Source organism: Otolemur garnettii, unplaced genomic scaffold (assembly GCF_000181295.1).
Source record: "Otolemur garnettii isolate 467f Iridium unplaced genomic scaffold, OtoGar3 scaffold00185, whole genome shotgun sequence".
Classification (NCBI taxonomy): domain Eukaryota; kingdom Metazoa; phylum Chordata; class Mammalia; order Primates; family Galagidae; genus Otolemur; species Otolemur garnettii.
Genome location: NW_003852580.1, coordinates 1,479,445 through 1,498,583, shown reverse-complemented (window position 1 = coordinate 1,498,583; position 19,139 = coordinate 1,479,445). Strand labels below are relative to the sequence as shown.

General features: G+C 52.4%; 1 protein-coding gene across 1 annotated transcript in view; it reads left to right on the top strand.

Annotated features, from left to right (window-relative positions):
- The window catches only part of CA5A (carbonic anhydrase 5A), a 29,688-nt gene extending 17,931 nt beyond the window's left edge, over window positions 1–11,757 (top strand). Inside the window, exons 3-7 of the mRNA XM_012812038.2 lie at window positions 359–477; window positions 3,650–3,745; window positions 3,885–3,947; window positions 10,026–10,181; window positions 11,515–11,757. Of these exons, the coding sequence (XP_012667492.1) occupies window positions 359–477; window positions 3,650–3,745; window positions 3,885–3,947; window positions 10,026–10,181; window positions 11,515–11,658 (578 nt within the window). The 3' untranslated portion in view covers window positions 11,659–11,757. The remainder of the gene's footprint in view (window positions 1–358; window positions 478–3,649; window positions 3,746–3,884; window positions 3,948–10,025; window positions 10,182–11,514) is intronic.
- The last annotated feature ends 7,382 nt before the right edge of the window (window positions 11,758–19,139 follow it).

Sequence of the window (19,139 nt, the reverse complement as noted above, 5' to 3'; positions counted from 1 at the left end):
AAAAAAAAAAAAGAAAAGTCTGGAAATCTTGTAGGACTGGTCCTCAGAATGTGCAGTGGCCGCAGCTACAGGCAGGGAGCCGGGCCCCCCCCACCACATAGGGACGGTACTTAGAACCTATGCCCACTCTAGCGCCTGCCGGGAGCCTGTGGTGGGCACTGGGCCAGGCTGGGTGCTGGGGACAGAGCGGGACAGGCACAGATCCCCCTTCACAGGGCCGGACTAGAGTCTGTCGTTTCAGCCATATGTCTGTCTCTCTCGAGTGACATCGTGTAGCCCAAACGTTGACAGAGCACGAGCCACACCATGGCTCAACAGAGAGGCAGCAGCACAACCATCTTCCTCCTTTCATTTTTAGGGATTAGTGGTGGGCCCTTGGAAAACCACTACAGACTACAGCAGTTCCACTTCCACTGGGGAGCGGAAAACGAGTGGGGCTCCGAGCACACGGTGGACGGCCAGGTGTACCCAGCAGAGGTTCGTAAATGTCCCCTCACAGTGCTCTCTGTCCCAGGCTCTTCTGGGGGAGATGAGCTGTCCCTGTTGCTCAGGTGTAAACCAGAACAGTTGGCCCACCTACTCACACCACTGAGAGGAGGGTGGAGTGGACACTCTGATTTAACAGAAGAAGAGACTGAGGTTCTGAGTGGTTGTGTAACTTGCTAGAGTCAAACAGCTGGGAACCGGGAACCCTTCATCAGCAGCCTCTTACACCGCTGTGTGCTTGCAGGGGCACGCACTGGCAGCTCTCCTGAGGATCTAAAGTCCTGACAGCTGAGATCAACTTCTTTTTTTTTTTTTGAGACAGAGCCTCAAACTGTCACCCTGGGTAGAGTGCCGTGGCATCATAGCTCACAGCAACCTCCAACTCCTGGGCTCAAGCGAGTCTCCTGCCTCAGCTTCCCAAGTAGCTGGGACCACAGGCACCCGCCACAATGCCCGGCTATTTTTTGGTTGCAGCCATCATTGTTGTTTGGTGGGCCCAGGCTGGATTCGAACCCTCCACCTTAGGTGTATGTGGCTGACGCCTTAGCCACTTGAGCCACAGGCGCCAAGCCAGAGACCGACTTCTTAAAGGAAAGTCATACTTTCAACATTCTGAGACGGGAGTCCGTAGAGAAAACAAATAGGGATAAACAGTAGGAGTGAGCTTTGGTAGTTACGTGGGGCGATGAGTGACACCTGACAGAATTTCTCTAGTGTTTTATTGTAAATTATTTCCAACATGCAAAAACTTGGGAAGAACTGTACAATGAGAATCCACGGGGTCGCCACGTCTGTACTGTGATTACCAGTTGCCATGATCTCTCCATCACAGTGTCATTAACCCACCAACTCACTTGACTTTGTGAGGCCTTTGGAGTTATGGACTGTTTTATAATTTTATTGTCATGAAGGTAATACTATAGTATTTTGTAGCTTTTAAGGGGGGGTTTCTTTCTGGTTTTTTAGAGACAGGGACTTGCTTTGTTAGCCAGGCTGGAGTGCAGTGACACCATCATAGCTCACTGTAGCCTTGAACTCCTGGGCTCAGGGATCCCCCGAGTAGCTGGGACTACAGGCACACACCACCACATCCAGCTAGTTTGTTATACATTTTTGTAAAGATAGAGTCTCACTGTGTTGCCCAGGCTGATCTCAAACTCCTAGCCTCAGATGACCATCCTGCCTCGGTCTCCCAAAGTGCTGGGATTGTAGGTGTGGGCCACTGTGCCCAGTAATGCTGTAGTTAAAATAGAACTAGAGTCCACCCAAACCAAAAAGGTGGGAGTAAACCTGAAAATGAAAATCAGTCACGCTCAGAGGTGACATCTGGGGACGTTTTGTAACCAGGGGGTTGTAGCTATATACAGGTATTTATAAATAGTTACAAAACCGACGTTATGCAGCCTTCTAACCCGCCTCTCTGATTTATACCTTTTATCTTAGTAACTCCGTATCTGCAGCTTCGTTTTTAATAAATAGAGATTTTCACAGAGAAAAGTAGGGGGCAGTTTATTCCGACGTCCTTGACTTCCTGGCACAGCCTCTGGCCATGCTGCTGCCACTTCCCGGGAGCAGAGTTAGAGGGAAGCCAGCCTCCTCAGTAGACTGAGGGTTCTCAGGTAGCACTCCAGGTGAGCCACAGGTGGGTAGGGAGAGGCCACACCCCCTCGATACACACAGCTGGGGTCACTGAGACTGGCTGGTGGTGAGGTGCCACACCGCACTCACTGCCCCTATAACCTCTGCAGGGCCCTTATCCCAAAGTCCTTGCAGGGTGAGGGCCTTCTGACAAGAAGCCAAAAGCATGCTACATCATGTCCATGTGGACCTGAGCATTGGCTCCTCCTTTAGAAGACCCTCCAGCACAACCCCATGGAACTGTGTAAAGACCAGGCCACTTCTGGGAGAGTGCTCCCATCCCCTAGAATGCCCGGCCAGGGCCCAGGCACCTGGACAATGGTCCTGCCTCCTGCTCACCAGGGACTCAAGAGAGCCCTCTCCCCAGCCAGCTCTGATCTGAGTTTGGACTAAAGACCTCACTCTCAGACCTGTGTTCCTACAGCAGGAGGACTGAAGGAGGAGTGTAGAACAAAGACACCAGTGAAGTTCAAAGTCAGGCGCCAGATTTAGGAAAATATGCAAAATTTGGGACACACACTAAAAGCTATTCATTGCTCATCTGAAATTCAAATTTATTTTGTGTGTGTGTGTGTATCTATTTTAGAAGTCTGCCAGATGCCAGGCTCTGGGGTTTTGTTTTGTTTTGTTTTGAGACAGAGTTTCACTTTGTTGCCATAGGTAGAGTCCATAGCATCATAATTCACAGCAACCTCAAACTCTTGGGCTCAAGTGATTCCCTTGCCTCAGCCTCCCAAGTAGCTGAGACTACAGGTGCCCACCACAATGCCTGGCTATTTTTAGAGATGAGATCTCGCTTGCTCAGGCTGGTCTTGAACTCCTGAACTCAGGCAATCCACCTGCCTCAGCTAGGATTATAGGCATGAGCCATTGTGCCCAGACTTATTTATATTTTTATTTTGAGACAGAGTCTCACTCTGTTGCCCAGGCTAGAATACCATAATGTCAGCCTAGCTCACAGCAACCTCAAATTCTTGGGCTCAATCGATCCTCCTGCCTCAGTCTCCCGAGTAGCTGGGACTACAGGTGCCCACAACCACGCACAGCTAATTTGTCTATTTTTAGTAGAGACAGGGTCTCACTCGTGCTCAGGCTGGTCTTGAACTCTTGAGGTCAAGGGATCTTCCTGCCTTGGTTTCCCAGAGTGCTGGGTTTACAGGTGTGAGCCACTACACCAGCCCTGATATTCAAATTGAACTGAGAGTCCTGTATTTTATCTGGTAATCTTTGTTGAACAGTGACTAAGAAGTAGCAACTGACCAAACTACTGATTTCTATAATATTTTATGAAGTTAAAACAATCCCCTCCTTTCCCTCCTGCCGGGAAGGCTGAGGTGCTTCCTGCCAGCCGTCTTGTGGAGTATCTGGGAGCTGCTGGCCGTGCAGGGAGTTTGCACACCAGGCTGTAGGAACTTAATTCACTGAAATCATTAAGTGGACACCAGGTCTGCCGTACAGAACAGTAAGTGACTGTTTTATTCTTGCTGTGTCATAATCAACTTAAATTCTTTCTATTGTGTTTCAGCTGCATTTAGTACACTGGAATTCTGTGAAATACCGAAATTACCAGGAAGCTGTAATAGGCGAGAATGGCTTGGCTGTGATAGGCGTGTTTTTAAAGGTACTTACCTGCGGGTGCGTGGCGCTCCCAGTGAAGACAGGCGCTCACCCTAAGAAGGCAGAGAGTGTGCCCTGGGAGTTGTGGGTCCATCCTGCCTGCAGCCTTTCGGGGTAACGTGTGGTGTGTCTGTGCTGTGCAGCTGGGAGCACCTCACCAGGCCCTGCAGAAGTTGGTGGACATCTTGCCAGAAATAAAGCATAAGGTGAGTTGTGTATGTTGAAATCAGCATGATTTGACAGGCAAACCTGTTTAGAGGAATGACCCATTTGCAAGGAGCATTAAACAGTTTAGTGGAAGAGCACTGTGGAGGAAAGGTGATTCCAGCCCCCAAGTGGGATTCAAGGGGGCCCATTCCAGCCATGCCCAGCGCGGGCTCATGGGGCCTTCCCATAGGAAACTCTCCTCAGTAAAAGAAGGGTGTTGACCTCAATTGGGGTTTCCCAAAATTCAGCCAATCAGGCGGCATCTTGAAATTTTTTGCCATATTTGCTTGTCGCTGGGACTACTTTGAATTGATAAGGCTTGTCCCGACAAAGACATCCACTAGGGGTAGAGTTTGTCTTACAACTGAAGGAAAGCAACACCTATCAACATTCGCGAATGTCCACCATGAGCTACCCAGCACACGCTCAGGGTGTAAACAAGGCCATCCCTGTCTAAGGGGAAAGAGAGAAAGCTGCCTGACCCAGCCGGCAGGCCCAAGGCAGGGCTGAGGATCTCTAGGAGCTTCACCACACTGGGCACAGCTCACAGAGATGACAAGGATAACTATGTCACTTTTCTCCAAAATCAGCCAAGAAAGGACTTTGATGCAGAAATGGAAGTCCCAAGGAAAATCCGTTTATTTATTCAGCACTAAACAAAAGCATTCCCAGGCAGCAGGAGCCCTCGTGATCCTTAGATGTGAGGACGGATGAGGCTGCGACCTGTCTTAACAATGGCACGAGGTGGTCCAGATGAAAGCGGGGGCCAGCCCTTCCTCGGCACCCTCACATGTTTGATCTGTGCCTCTGTCCCTCTTGATGCTGGCCCCTCGGCCAGCCTCTGGGGACTGAGACCTGACCACCCCTGCTGCTCTGTCCTCCACCTCAGGAACTCATCAAGGCCAGGGTGTGAGGACCCACGCCTGGCCTCTGCCCTGGAGCTGGTCCGCAGCCAGAGTAAACCTGAGGGTCCTGCATCGGGCAGGAGGGGAAGGCGCCAGCTGTGTGGGGCTGTTTGCTCAGGAACCTGTTTTCTTCCTGGAGGGCTTGGGAGCGTGTCTCCCTATTGGCCGACTCGGAGATTTCTGGGCAAACCACAGGGAGAAACATGTCGGGGGCAAGAGAAACACAGCCTGGGTTGTACTCCCATCCTGACGGTGTTCCCTGGGCTACTGAGGAAGAAGAGAGTTAGACTCTTGGGAGGTGAAGGTTCACCCAGGCCTCAAAGACCAGGCTGTGGGAAGGGACCTGAATGCCCCTGTTGTCCATTGTTCCCCGTCTAGACCTTCTGGGAGAATCTCAGAGCATCAGAGGCCCTCAGACTCCCAGGGTTCAAAGCCCTGAGCCACCACTTTTGAGCCATGTGACTCTAAACCTCAACATCCTCATCTGTGAAACTACAGCACTTTGATCAGGGTTAAGATGGGATAGCACAGTGTCTGGTCCTCATTAAAATGTTCAGAAGAGGCTGGACACAGTGGCTCACACCTGTAATCCCTGCACTCTGGGAGGCCGAGGTGGGAGGATTGCCTGAGCTCAGAAGTTAGAGACTAGCCCGAGCAAGAGTAAGACCCTGTCTCTACTAAAAATTGAAAAAAACAAGCTGGGCGTTATGGCAGGCTCCTATAATCCATGCTACTTGGGGGGCTGAGGCAGGACTTTGAGGTTGCTCTGAGCTAGGATGCCATGGCACTCTAGCCCAGGAAACAGAGCAAGACTCTGTCTCTGTTCAAAAAAATAAAAAAAGGCAAAAAAACATTCAGATGGGTCCTAACTCCCTCACAGGAGGGCAGAACAGAGCAAGATAGGGTGGTGACAGCAGAAGGTGCCAGGATATATGATCTTAGCTTTAGATCCAGCTCTGCCACTGGCCCCTGAGGACTCAGCACAACCCTCTCCCCAGGGACTGGCCCTCCCAGCATCAGCCTCAGGGCTACTTCCCTGGTCTCCACACAGAGGAATAAACTGTCTGGACCCAGGGCATGAAAGACACAGTCACTTATTACCACCTGTGCTCCTGGCTCCCCCTGGCCTAGGCTTGGCTGGGACCCTCCAGGGCGTCTTTCCCCACCTCTCCGTGGCCTCCCTGTGTCTTCCCTCTTGTGGCATGTGAGGCTCCATAGACTCATGTACCAAGAAAGAGCCAGCTGGGCTCAAAGTCCCTTTCACACCCTGTCCCAGAGTCACAAATCATCGCTTCTGCTGTGATCTGTCCCCATCCCAGCCACAGCCACTGCCCAGCTTCAAAGTGACATCACATCACTCTTACCTCATTGGGATGGTGGCAGGGAAGTTATAGCACTCCATAGAGATCACCCCACTTCATTTCCAGACCACTGTGTGGGCAGGTCTGTGATCTTTCAGACTCGTGCACACAGGGAGACCAAAGTTTGGAGAGGGGAAGGACCTGCCCTGGGGCATGAAGCCAGCAGGTAATGAGCCAGGATTTGTGTTGGTTTGGTTTTTTTAGGGATGAGGTCTCACTCTGTCACTTGGGCTACAGTGCAGTGGCCTTATCATAGCTCACTGCAGCCTCCTGGGCTCAAGTTATTCTCCTGCCTGAGCCTCCTGTGTAGGTAGAAGTACAGGTACCCACCACCATGCTCAGCTAATTTCAAAAAATTTTCTTGTAGAAATGGGGTCTCACTGTGCTGTCCAGGCGGTTCTCAAACTCCTGGCCTTAAACCATCCTTCCGCCTTGGCCTCACTGCTTGGTGTGAGCCGCCGTGCCCCACCAAGAGCCAGGTTCTGACACAGAGAGCTTTAGGGACCCAGTTGAACTCCCACCATTTAGGCTCCAACATGGGAGTCAAAACCCACGGCCCGGGCTCCTAAGCTCCTGCTGGGGTGACTTGCACCCATCCAAGCTTCCTGCAGCTTAGAGGGAAACACATTTCCACATCCGTAACAAAAACAAACTAGGCACTGCCTGGAAGCCTGGAGTGCCCCATCCAGCCCCCAGCTGCCTGGGTGAATGCAGCAGCTTCCTGTCTTCCCATCTGCCTGGCCCATCCCGCTGCTGCCGTTGCCATAGATGTTTGCTCAGCTCCTGCCATTCTTGTATAACCCCAGTATGACCCCCTGACTTTGGCAAACCCCAGAAATGAGACCCCAGACTTCACCTTTGATCCTTCTCCACAGCCAGAGCTTTAGGGCAACCTGCCCACTAAGGCTGCCCCCCACAAATCCAGGGTAGGCTGCAAGGCCAGGATGCTGGGGCCACCCAAGTCCCTGTCTTGCCAGGACTCAGGGCCATAGGGCAATCGGCCATTTTGCTGGTTGGGAACAGCCTAGGGAGTCCAGGGGGATCTAGGTGGCCCCATGCCCACATGTGGGCTCTTCCCACTTGGTGGCAACAGGGGCAGACCCTCAGGTCACGTCACCACGCTCCCCACTGTGCCCTGGGGACCGAGGCTCTGAGAGGACATGGCAGGAGCAGAGTTAGCTTTGTGGGTTGTGTTTAAGAAAAAGGAGGCAGAACTAGGAGTGAGGAAGCAGGTCCAGGGCTCTAAGACCCTGTCTGCCAAGTCACGGGGGGCAGCCACCCCTCCCCCATCCCTTTCCTCCAGGAGCTGCAGTTTTTGATGCAGTTAGATCCGTCCCAGGACCCCAGCATCTGGGGAGACGTTTCTGTACTCATAGCATCTTAAGCCCCTGTGTGTGCTGTGGCCACTACCTGGGACATGCAGGACAGAACCCCCACCCTGAGCAGTCCACACAGGGCCCTTATTGGAGCTAAATGCCCCCATCCTTGGCAGTCTCTGTGGCCTCTGCCCCGGAGCTCAGCTTGTTCTCCCACTTTGACTCTGCCTTGCTGAGTTGCAGGGGACTCCAGAAGCCACTTGGCCTCCTTCAGATGTGGCCTACACATGCAGAGAAGCAGGGACACTCACTGACCCCTGTCAGCAGCAGACGAGCAGAGCAGGCACCTTCTCACAAGGAGTCCACCGTCCCCTCAGGTAGAGGACGGGATAGTCTAAGCCACACCCATGTACTCACCAGTGACACATTCCAGCCCTGCAGCTGACCACACAGGTAGGAAGGGTCCCCCAAGGGGGTGCAGCTTTCTGTGACCACACAGTGCTCTGAACCCTCGTGTGTCGTACGGATGGGACACAGAGTTCCTGGGGACAGTGCTGGACATACACAGATGTCCTCTACCTGGCCAAAGGCTGGACAGCTTCCTGGAAGGCAAGTGGTGCTGAGAGAGGTCGGGGCCCCACTGCTCCTCTCACTCCTGCAGCCTTTGGGGGGTACCATGCCTCGAAACATGCCCCACTCCGGAGCACCTGGGTTCTGCCCATCTAATGAGGGCTTTGGGCAGGTCGTTCACACCGTCTCCCCTTCCCCATCAGGGAAGAGGGAGCCTCTGCAGTGCTCTGCTCCGCAGCTTCCCTCAGACGCCCTTCTCTGCAAGGCCTCCAGGACCACACTTTTAATTCATTGTTTACTTTCTGGGGTCACCTCCCAGACCACCTTTTAGCCACCCCTATTTCCTACTCCACTCACCTACTCTCTTTCTCCATCACACTCCTCACAGCATAAACTGTTGGGCACTTTGCCCACCTCCCTTGCATGCTGCCCGTGCCCTCCCGTGAAGGCTGGAGGTTCCGTGTGCTCTGCTCTCCCCACATCCTGGCCCAGGGCAGGGTCAGGGCACTGGTACTGCCCCACTACAATGGTGAGCAGTGAATGATGGAAGGCTGAATCCCTCTGCTGTCCCCGTCCTCCCACAGGACCGGGGAGCAGCAAATGCTGCCAAGCAGGGACACGCCATGTGGGCTCGAGTGGCTGAGGTCGCTGTGACCGAGGACGATTGTCAGGTGTCCATCCCACCTGTTCCCTGTGTGAAGGGAGACCATGGCCGAGAGTCGGGGTGTCCTCCCAAGCACCTGCTCCACCCCATCTCTACATCAGCGTGTGTGAGACAGGGGTAGCTGTCTTCAAAGCATGAGGCTTTCTGGCACAGCCACTGGGGAATATATGCGCTGCTTCCTGAAACAGTAAAAAATACCAAATTTGACTGGCTTTTAAAAAAAAAAAAAAAGCAAGCAGCGCTTGTGGCTCAATGGATGGGGCGCCGGCCCCATATACTGAGGGTGGCGGGTTCAAAATCGACCCCAGTCGAACTGCAACAACAAAAAAATAGCTGGGCATTGTGATAGGCACCTGTAGTCCCAGCTACTCGGGAGGCTGAGGCAGGAGAATCACCTAAGCCCAGGAGTTGGAGGTTGCTGTAAGGAGTGTGACACCACGGCACTCTACCACGGGTGATAAATTGAGACTCTTTCTCCGGAAAAAAAAAAAAAAAGCAAAAAGTACAACTATTGTCTGACTCAGCAGTTCCACTTCTTGGTATATATGACCAAAAACCGAGAAAAGGGTTTCAAGGAGACATTTGCACAACTATGATGGCAGCAGCATTATTCATGACAGCCAAAAAGTGGAAGTGACCCAGGTGGCACCCACTGGTGACTGACAGAGCGTTGCCCCTCTGTGCTGCAGAACATGATTCAGACTTTAAGGGAAGGAAACTCTGACGCGGCCACAGCAAAGAGACTACGTGATTCCACCCACGCGAGGCCCCGTGTGTGTCAGATTCAGAGACGGACTGTGGAATGGTGGTGCTGGCCGGGGCAGGAAGGGGCGGCGGCAGGGGAGTGAGTGTTTCATGGGACAGAGTTTCAGTTTCAGATGAAAAGTTCTGGTGATGGATGGCGGCCATGGTTGTAGAACCGTGTAAACGTACTTAATGTGACTGAACTGTGCACTTACATAGGATTAAGATAGTAAATGTTATGTATATTTTAACACAATAGAAAGTATAATACCGTTATAGCCAGAAATCAATGACTTTAAAAGGAAAAAATATGTGTATTTGGTGAGAATTCCTACTCTGTAAGCAAGGGTCACATTTTCTAATCATTGCTTCCAAACGGGACCAGGTGGCCTCATAGCCTTCATGTGGGGAAGACACTCCCTTCACTGCTATGAAGGCCACAGGCAGAAATAAGCTAATGGCCCTGGTGCCCTGTTTCCTCCTGAGAACAGACAGCCTGTGGTTTTTGGTTTCTCAGGATGCTCGGGCGGCCGTGGGCCCCTTCGACCCCTCCTGTCTGCTACCTACCTCCCGGGACTACTGGACCTACACGGGCTCCCTCACAACCCCCCCGCTGGCCGAGTCTGTCACCTGGATGATCCAGAAGCAGCCCATTGAAGTGTCACCGAGCCAGGTAACAGAGAGCAGGGCTTAGTGGGGGATGCTCCGCTTGTCCGACGTCTTCACTGACATACTGGGACAGAGCATCATGGAGTTTTTATTATTTGGTGCGTTTCAGATGCTCCTGCACAAGAAGGATTTTCCAGTTGAAACAGAAGTTTGTTATGCCGGGCACGGTGGCTCAGCCTGTAATCCCAGCACTCTGGGAGGTCAAGGAGGGTGGATTGTCTGAGCTCAGGAGTTCAAGACCAGCCTGAGCAAGAACAAGACCTCATCTCTAAAAAAATAAATAGTTGAGCAGTGCCTGTGGCTCAAAGGAGTAGGGCAGCAGCCCCATATGCTGGAGGTGGCAGGTTCAAACCCAGTCCCAGACAAAAACTGAAAAAAAAAAAAAAGCTGGGCGTCATGGGGGCCACCTGTAGTCCCAGCTACTCGAGAGGCTGAGACAAGAGGATGGCTTGAGAGTTTGAGGTTGCTGTGAGCTAGGACATCATGGCACTCTACCCCAGGATGATAGAGCGTGACTCTGTCTCAAAAATAAAATAAAATGAAATAAAATAAAATAATAAAAAAAAATAGGAGCAGATTCTGGGGACTTCCGTGTGGGATACAGTGATGTGGCAGCTCCATGTCCTCTCCTGGGGCTGACGTGCCCAGGAAGTGCCCATGAGGTGGACATTATATCAATTCTGGATTTAAACACGTGAGTCACCCTCACAGAGTTCATAAGTATATTTTGAGAACAAGTGAGATGACACAGAAAAAACAGCCTTTTAGTTCTTTGAGTGAAAAGCAGATTCTAATGTTACTTTCACATGTAAACTATATGTATTCATTATTTCCCACTGTGTGGCAAATCGCTCCAACCTACAGGGGCTTAAGACAGCAATTCTCGTTTCTTTTGTCTGAAAAGTCCCTGTAGGTGAGGAGATGGGTGGTTTCTGACTTCAGATCTTTCACAGAGCTGTGGTCAGGTATCAGCTGGGTGCTGCAGTTATCCGAGAGCCTGACTGGGGAGGGAGGATTCATTCCCAGTGTCAGCCCTCCAGAGCGGCCGGCAGGTCAGTGCTGGCCATCATCTGGGGCCTCGGTTCCTCTCCATATGAGCCTCTCCGAGCCTCACCCTTGCAGCGTGGCGGCTGGCCTCCCTGTATGCAGACCAAGGTGGCAGCTACAATGCTTTTATGGCCTGGCCTTGGCGGTCACACTGTCCTCGCCTCCACATTTACTGGTCACACAGAGCTGTCCTGATTCAGTTTGGGAGAGGACCGTTCAGGCACAGGGGACGCCCAGGCCGGGTCACTCCACTCCTGCCCCAGGTTCACGCCGGCTGCCCTCTCTTCCAGCTCTCAGCATTTCGTAGGCTCCTGTTCACTGCAGTTGGTGAAAAAGAGAAAATGATGGTGAACAACTACCGTCCCCTGCAACCCCTGCTGAACCGGAAGGTCCGTGCGTCCTTCCCAGCCACTACAGACGATCCAAAGGGGTAGGGAGGACCAGCTCTGAGAAGAGGAAATGCTTCCCAGTTTCACGGTCTGACAGCATGTGACTTTTGAAATTAAAAGGAAGTTGTTGTTTTAGTCAATGTACTTTTCAGTTGCAAGTAAAAGAAGTTACTTCAAAGAAACTTCATAATACTGGGACGCAAGGGTGTGTCACAGGACCCCAGCAGGGGCGTGGCAGCCTTAGGGACAAGCCACCACTAACTGAGCTCGTCACGCTGGGTCCCAGCTCCACTTTCTTCTGTGCACACAGGTGTCCTGTGTCTCTCCACACCTGCAGCCACCCTACAGTTTCCAGGCAGCCCAGAGGCAGGAACTGGCATCCTTCTGTCCCCATTTCAAACCCCAAGGGGCATCAGTGTCCCAGGGCTGCTGAAGCAAAGTACTACAAATTCGACGGCTTAAAATAACGGAAATTGGCTCTGTCACAGTTCAGGAAACCAGAGCTGAAATCCGCCCATCAGCAGGCTGGCTCTCCACGGGCGCTGAGGGAGGGTCCTTGTCCCTGTCCCTGCCTTTCCAGCTTCTGAGGATATTGGCCCAACCTGGATAATCTAGGGGCTCTCCCCATCTCAGGACCCTCAGCTTAATCACACCTGGAAAGTCCTTTTGCCATGTGAGGTCACATAGCCACAGGTGCTAGGATTAGGATGTGGACATCCTGAGGACCACTAACTGTGAGTGCCCTGGCAACAGGGAGGTGGATGTGAGGTGAGAGGGCCTTGGGGTGCCCCTGGGCTGGGCTGGGACAGAAAGTCCTATTCCCACACTCAGCACCTTTGCTAAGCTGCTTCTCAGGACCATCCATGCCCTTGAACTTGGTTCAAAGCTTGGCCTCACTGCACTGAGGAAGGCCAAGAGGGACACAGGCCCCTTGAAAACCTACATTGGGAGCTTCACCCAGCGTCACCCTTGCCCTCAGCTGGGGAGGAGGGAAACGTCACCTTTGTTGGGATCACTACCTCTCCCACCACGCTGTCAGTTCCTGGACCTTGCCCTGATTTTTATGCCTTTGGCTTCCACAGTGAGCATCCCTATGAAGGTCACCTCAGGCACCCTCTGGCTTGAATGACTTGTCCTGTTCCAAGAGGGCAGAGCCCCAGGCCCTGCACCCTCCTAGCTCCTTTCCCTCCCTGCAGGTGTCTCAAGCCCCTTGGGGCACCCAGCGAATCTGCCTCCTCACTGAAACTGGAATGTAACAGGCATCCAATAAATGCATACATTTTGCATATAAAAAATGACATGAGTGTATACAATCCACAGACAAGTTACTAGAATAAGTGAATTTAGCAAGGCCAGTATAAGACTGATACACAGGAGTCAGTTGTGGCGGGCGTGGTGGCTCTCACCTGTGATCCCAGAACTCTGGGAAGCCAAGGCAGGAGGATCACTTGAGCTCCTGAGTTCAAGATCAGCCTGAGCAAGAGGGAGACCCTCATCTCTACTAAAATAGAAAAATCTGGTGTCGTCCATAGCTCAGTGGTTAGGGCACTGGCCACATACACCGAGACAGGGAGGTTTAAACCCAGCCTGGGCCAGCTAAACAACAATGACAACTGCAACAAAAAAATAGCTGGGCATTGTGGCAGGTGCCTGTTGTCCCAGCTACTTGGGAGGATTAGACAAGAGAATCACTTAAACCTGAGTTTGAGGTTGCTGTGAGCTGTGATGCCACAGCACTCTACCAAGGTAGACATAGTGAGACTCTGTCTCCAAAAAAAAAGAAAAGAAAAATTTAGCCTAGGGTGGTGCCCGTAGCTCAGTGGGTAGGGTGCCGGCCACATACACAGAGGCTGGCAGGTTCAAACCCAGCCTGGGCCTGCTAAAACAACAATGACAACTGCAACAAAAAATAGCTGGGCATTGGGGTGGGCACCTGTAGTCCCAGCTACTTGGGAGGCTGAGGCAAAAGAATCGTTTAAGTCCAAGCATTTGAGGTTGCTGTGAGCTATGTCACCACAGCACTCTACCCAGGGCGACAGCCTGAGACTCTGTCTCAAAAAAAAAAAAAAGAAAGAGAAATTTAGTCTAGTGTGGTGGCAGGCACCAGTTGTCCCAGTTACTCAGGAGGCTGAGGCAGGAAGATCACTCCAGACTGAGTTTGAGGTTGCTGTGAGCTGTGGCACCAGAGCACTCTAGCTCAGTGACAAAGCAAGATCCAGTCTCAAAAACAAAAAATACATTAATTTAATTAAGCAAAACAAGTTCCGTGAAATCGTCCTGGCTTTTAATAGGAAAACCAAGGCTCACTTGAGAAGACGGGGCGTTTGTTGGTGACCCTCCCAGGACCAGGGACAAGCAGCATTTTGCTGCAGCACATGCTGACTTGTTCAACCAGTAAAGGGGAAACCACAGCATCAGAGCAGCAGGAGAAAAGCCCTGAGCTTTCAAATGCAGACTCTCATTCCTCTGCCCGGCAGTGGGCGCAGCAGCCACACGGTGATGGAGACTACCACCTGATGAGGCTCCTGCCCAGACCTTGGGACTCTGTGAGAATTGCTCCCTGAGTTGACACAGAAGGAATGAGGCACCTGGTAGGTGGGGTCCCCAAGTGCAGAGCGTAGAAGGGGGCAGAGCAGCCCCATAGCTGTTCTCCATGTGACATCCACTTCCCTGGGGACGTGGGGACAGAAACAGGCCCAGGATTCAGAGGGGCCTTGTGGGCCCTGGAGGGAAGAAGGATGGCAGTGCCTTGGGCTCCTCCACCAGCCACATGGCACAGTCACGTCCACCAGGAGTAACAAGCAGAGCTGGGAGTGACCGGCCATCCTCATGTTGATGTGGGGACATCTTCTGAGTGTACACATGTCTTTGTCCCCTGAAAAAATGTCATCAGTTATTTTTAAAAAGAGTTGTTAACCCTGAGACCATGCTCCTCACGGGAAGCGGACCCAGCCTGGACACCTTGCTATGAAACCACAAACACTCCAAGAGGAAAGGACCTCAAAGCAGCAGTACAAAAAACAAACAGAAAGCTCCCCCCTCCCTGAACGGCCACCAGGCAGGGGTGCTCAAGGCCGTGGATCTTTGGGGTCGGGCCCTCATTGTGTCCTGGCTGCAGCTGACAATTGTATTGTAGAATTCCTGGCCCAACTTTTAAGGTTCCAGGCTTCCTCCCTTTGCTTTTATGTTATTTTCTCGATGTCTAAAGATGTAGGTGTGGGACAACCGTTCCCGTCTCTCTGGCAGGCGGCCACTCCTCCTCCTGCCCTCCGGACACATTCTCCCCCACATCAGAGAACCCAGCCTGTTCCCAGCAGGCCACCGGTGACTCAGTGCTCTCAATGCTGCCCCTAAGGACAAAGTCCACAATTCACATGCATCCCCATTCCAGGGTGAGCTTCCAAGACACAGGCTCCTTGCCACCCCAGGGCTCTTGGGGCCCCCGTGCCCACCCCATGCACCTGCCTGGAGTCAGTCACCTGGAGTACCTGCCTGACACTCCTGGCACTGTGTCTGGGGGCCTCCTCCTTCGGGACTGGTGCCTTCTGCCAAAAGATGGGCTGTTCCCTCACTGCCGTGTCCCCAGGTTAGCACCCATCAACCCCTCTTGGTGAAGGGCTTCTCTACCCACCCCATAGCAAAGCCAGACTCAGGTCAGTCACCCTCAGATCTTCCTTTCCCCTCACTCCCCGAATCCAAGGCATCAGCAGGCCATCTTGGTGGTCATGCCCAAACTATCCTATGTCTAGAATCGCTCCAGTTCTCTGTGCCTCTGTAGCAGCTTCCTTCCCAGCCTCTCTCCTGTTCCCGCCGAATCCATTCTTCTTTTTTTGGCAGGAGCTGGGTTTGAACCTGCCACCTCCAGTATATGGGGCTGGTGCCCTACTCCTTTGAGCCACAGGCACTACCCCAAAGCCATTCTTAATAGTGGATCTTTTTCGAGAAACATAACCACTGGCCAATTTGCTTCCCTGTTCAAATGAGGCTTCTTGTGATACTTGGGACTAAACGTGAGCTTTGCTGTGAGGTCAGCACCCCTCCCTCCCACGTGCACTGAGTGTGCGTGTCACTGCTCACACACTCAGTGACCTCCCAGCCACCTGCCTGACCACAGGTCTCCCCTGTCCCCTGCCCCATCATTCTGGACACGTGGCACTGAGCATGGCCCTCCCAAGTGTTTGTCCATCTCCTCTCTGGGGTGCACAGCCCCGAGGGTGGGATCCTTACTCACTCTTCTCCCCACTCCCAGAATTAGCACACGCTCAGCTGTGCCCCACCCGTGGGGCTCAGGCACAACTGGACATCCTCATGTCACGTGCACTGTCACCACGAGCCCTCAGGTGCCTGTCACCCCCCAGCCCAGCTCACGGGTCATACCCAGGCTGGCTTACAGTGCTGAGGCCATGCAGTGGAGATGGCCTGGCTGCCACATCTCTGGAAATGTTAAAATGTATGTCAACAGGAAAATAAAGAGCTTCTGTTTCCGCCCCACTCAAGATCTGTTCCCTGTCAACAGCACTAAAGATTAGGCTGTGCGCTTTTCAAGGTTGTGATTAGTCCCTTCATCAGAATTTCCTGCATCAGCTTGGGAATCTTTTTCAGTAGGACTAAAATGTTCTTGAACTTGGGGAGTCATCTTTAAGCAAAATGAAATGTGCTGATCCTTTTCACTGAATTCTGGAAACTCAGAGAGGGCTGCCTACGCTGTTGTAGGTTCTCGGACACAAATCAGAGGTGTGGACCCCAAACAACAGGCATCCTGCACAGGTGGCCCTCGCCGTCCCGTATCTCCATGATATAACCCTTTGCTTCATTCCATAATTAAACACGACTTCACTCCGGCTCATCACCAACAGCTGTTTACGGAGCACTCCCTTCCGGCCAGGGGGGCACATCGGTGGGCAGAACAAGACAGACCCAGGCCTGGTCCTGGTGGGTTATGTCCATGGAGGGGACGGCAGAGAGACTGCAAAGGTGATGAGCAAGTGTGGACTATGCCAGACGCGGCCAGCGGAGAAGTTCACACCCAAGCAGGCCTAATCCTACCCCACCTGGAAGGCCGGTTTCTGGAGGTTATGGTCACACTGGTAGCAGCATGGGGTACAAGTCTTCCTCATGGGCTCCTACAACCAACGGGGCTTGCTGTCTCTGACTGAGTAGAGTCTCTCGGCCGGCACCACCTCCATCAGCCAGTGGCAGAGGCAGAGTCTGAAGTAAGGACCACCTGACTCAAGGCCTGCACTCTTTTTATGTTCTTGACATAAAATTCACAAAACATAAATTGACTGTTGGCCATTTAAAAGTGTACAATTCAGCAGCATATCAGGCAACTAGCCCCACTGTCTACTTCTAAGACATTTTCATTATCCCAAAGAGAAACCCCAGCCCCTCCCCAGCCCTGGCAGCCACGAATCCACTGTCCATCTCTGTGGATCTGCCCACACTGGACACATGCATGAGGAGTCGTGGGACCACACGGCGTGTGGCCTCTCATGTCTGGCTCCTGTTGCTCAGCATGGCGAATTCTAGCTCCCTCCGTGCTGTAGCCGTGCCTGGTGGATTCCGGCTCCCTTCGTGTTGTCGGCCCTCTGTCATGTCCCCCCACCCCCCCCACGCCCATGTGGCTTGGCCACAGTCTGCTGGCACCAGAATCTACTCATCGCTGGTCCTGTTCATGCCATTGATGCTGCAGCACCTTTGATGGCAGAGCACCATTCTGAGAGCAGCAACAATTCCATAGTTGGAGACAAAGCTGGGAAGTGGGGCACAGCCCCCCGACGGTGGCCTGCCAGCTATCAGCCCAGTGCCTGAAACACAGGCAAACCTATCTTACCTAGATGAACCCAAGCAAAAAAACCTCACCCTGTAATCTCTACTTCTGTCGCTCAGCAATTCCAGGTCTTTACCTGCAGTTATGGATATCGTTTACTGTCCCCCCGTGGGGACATCAGAAGCCTGAGTGAGCGTGTTGAGTGCGGGCACAGGAGCTGCAGTTTTCTGTGAAGGAAGGGCAGGGCTCTGTGCTCTCCACTCGGATGGTGGGCGATTCCAGTGAAGAGGCAACAAAGTTTGCAAGGAGCCACCAGGAGCAGCAGAAATAAAGTTCTCTCTTGATGAGAAGTATCCCCGTGCGTGGTGACTTGGTGCCTGAGAAAAGCACAAAGCACAGCCCATGTGGCCGCGGCATGGCGCTGTGACTCCAGGCTAGCCCTGGGCCTGTGGCTGTGCTTGGCCACTTACTGAACTGCTTTATTTCCCCAGCCATAAATAGGGACTACCTATGGCTATTGTTGCAAAAATTGAATGGCATCCATAAGGAATTTTCCATGCCTGGCCCAGGACAGACGCTCATAGCCCAGTTACCCAACACACACCTGCTTGGAAACAGGAGGGAACATCGCTAAGGCAGCCCTGCCTTCCAGGGCACAAAGACAGGAAAAAAAACTGCTGAGCACAATAAAAGCATAGCTTTCAAAAACAAATCTCCAGAAGAAGAAAGGACACTTGCTATATTAAAGAGCAGACACTTCTCCCCTGCAACGGAGAACAAGCCCAGCCACGGACACACGAGGCAGGCAGCCGAGGCGCGCCTGACATCCGGTAGGGCTGATCAGGTGGTGATTTTCCCAGGAAAAAGAATGAGTTCAAAGAAGAGCTGAAATGTGACCAGGCCTTCATCCTGCATGTTGCTGAGTAGTGAAAACTGGGCCCTGGCACAGCAAGAAGACGCCTCAGAGTTAGAGGCAAAGGATGGCCCGTTTCCTCCTGCTCCCTGGGTAGTACAAGAGAGGTCAGTTGTGGGCAGCAGGACAAACTCCCTGGCCAGCTACTGTGTTTGCCCAGGTGCAACCTATTTCCTCTCCCCAGACTGGCCCCAGGGCCTCTAAAACCCCCGACCAGGCAACAGCAGCTTCCTAAAGGAGCTGTAATTCACAGAGATGCACCTGAAGCCCGGCAGTGGCAGGCTCTGGGCACTGCCCTCCAGGATGGCCCCGGTCACTCCTTCCTTTCCCAACAGACCTGGGGAAACGTGTCCCCCAGAAGAAGAAGCCTTAAGACCATTCACCCCTGCCTGCCTGAGGGACAGAGATTATTGCCCCAACACTGCGTCTTTCTCAGATCTCAAAAAACAGACATGGGGCCTCATCTCAGCCACAGCCTCCTGACGGTGACCCTGTTTCCCACCCACAGCAGCCGTGTCAGTGATTTTTAACAGCGACTTCCGCTGTGTTCCAACAGATAGCAGCATTTGCCAAAGCACATCCTCTGGTCAGTTCCTCCACTTCCAATATCCCCTGTTCTTTTTTTTTTTAATTGTTGGGGATTCATTGAGGGTACAAGGTACCAAGTTACACTGATTGCATTTGTTAGGTAAGGTCCCTCTTATACTGCTGTTCTTTTTTTAACGTTGTAATAAGTAAACAACCATTTAGCCATGATTCCGCACATAACCTTATTGTGCTAGGTCCCAGAAGTGGTCACTGGGTCAAAGGGATGCGATTTAAAAGCTTTTGATAGGAATCTCC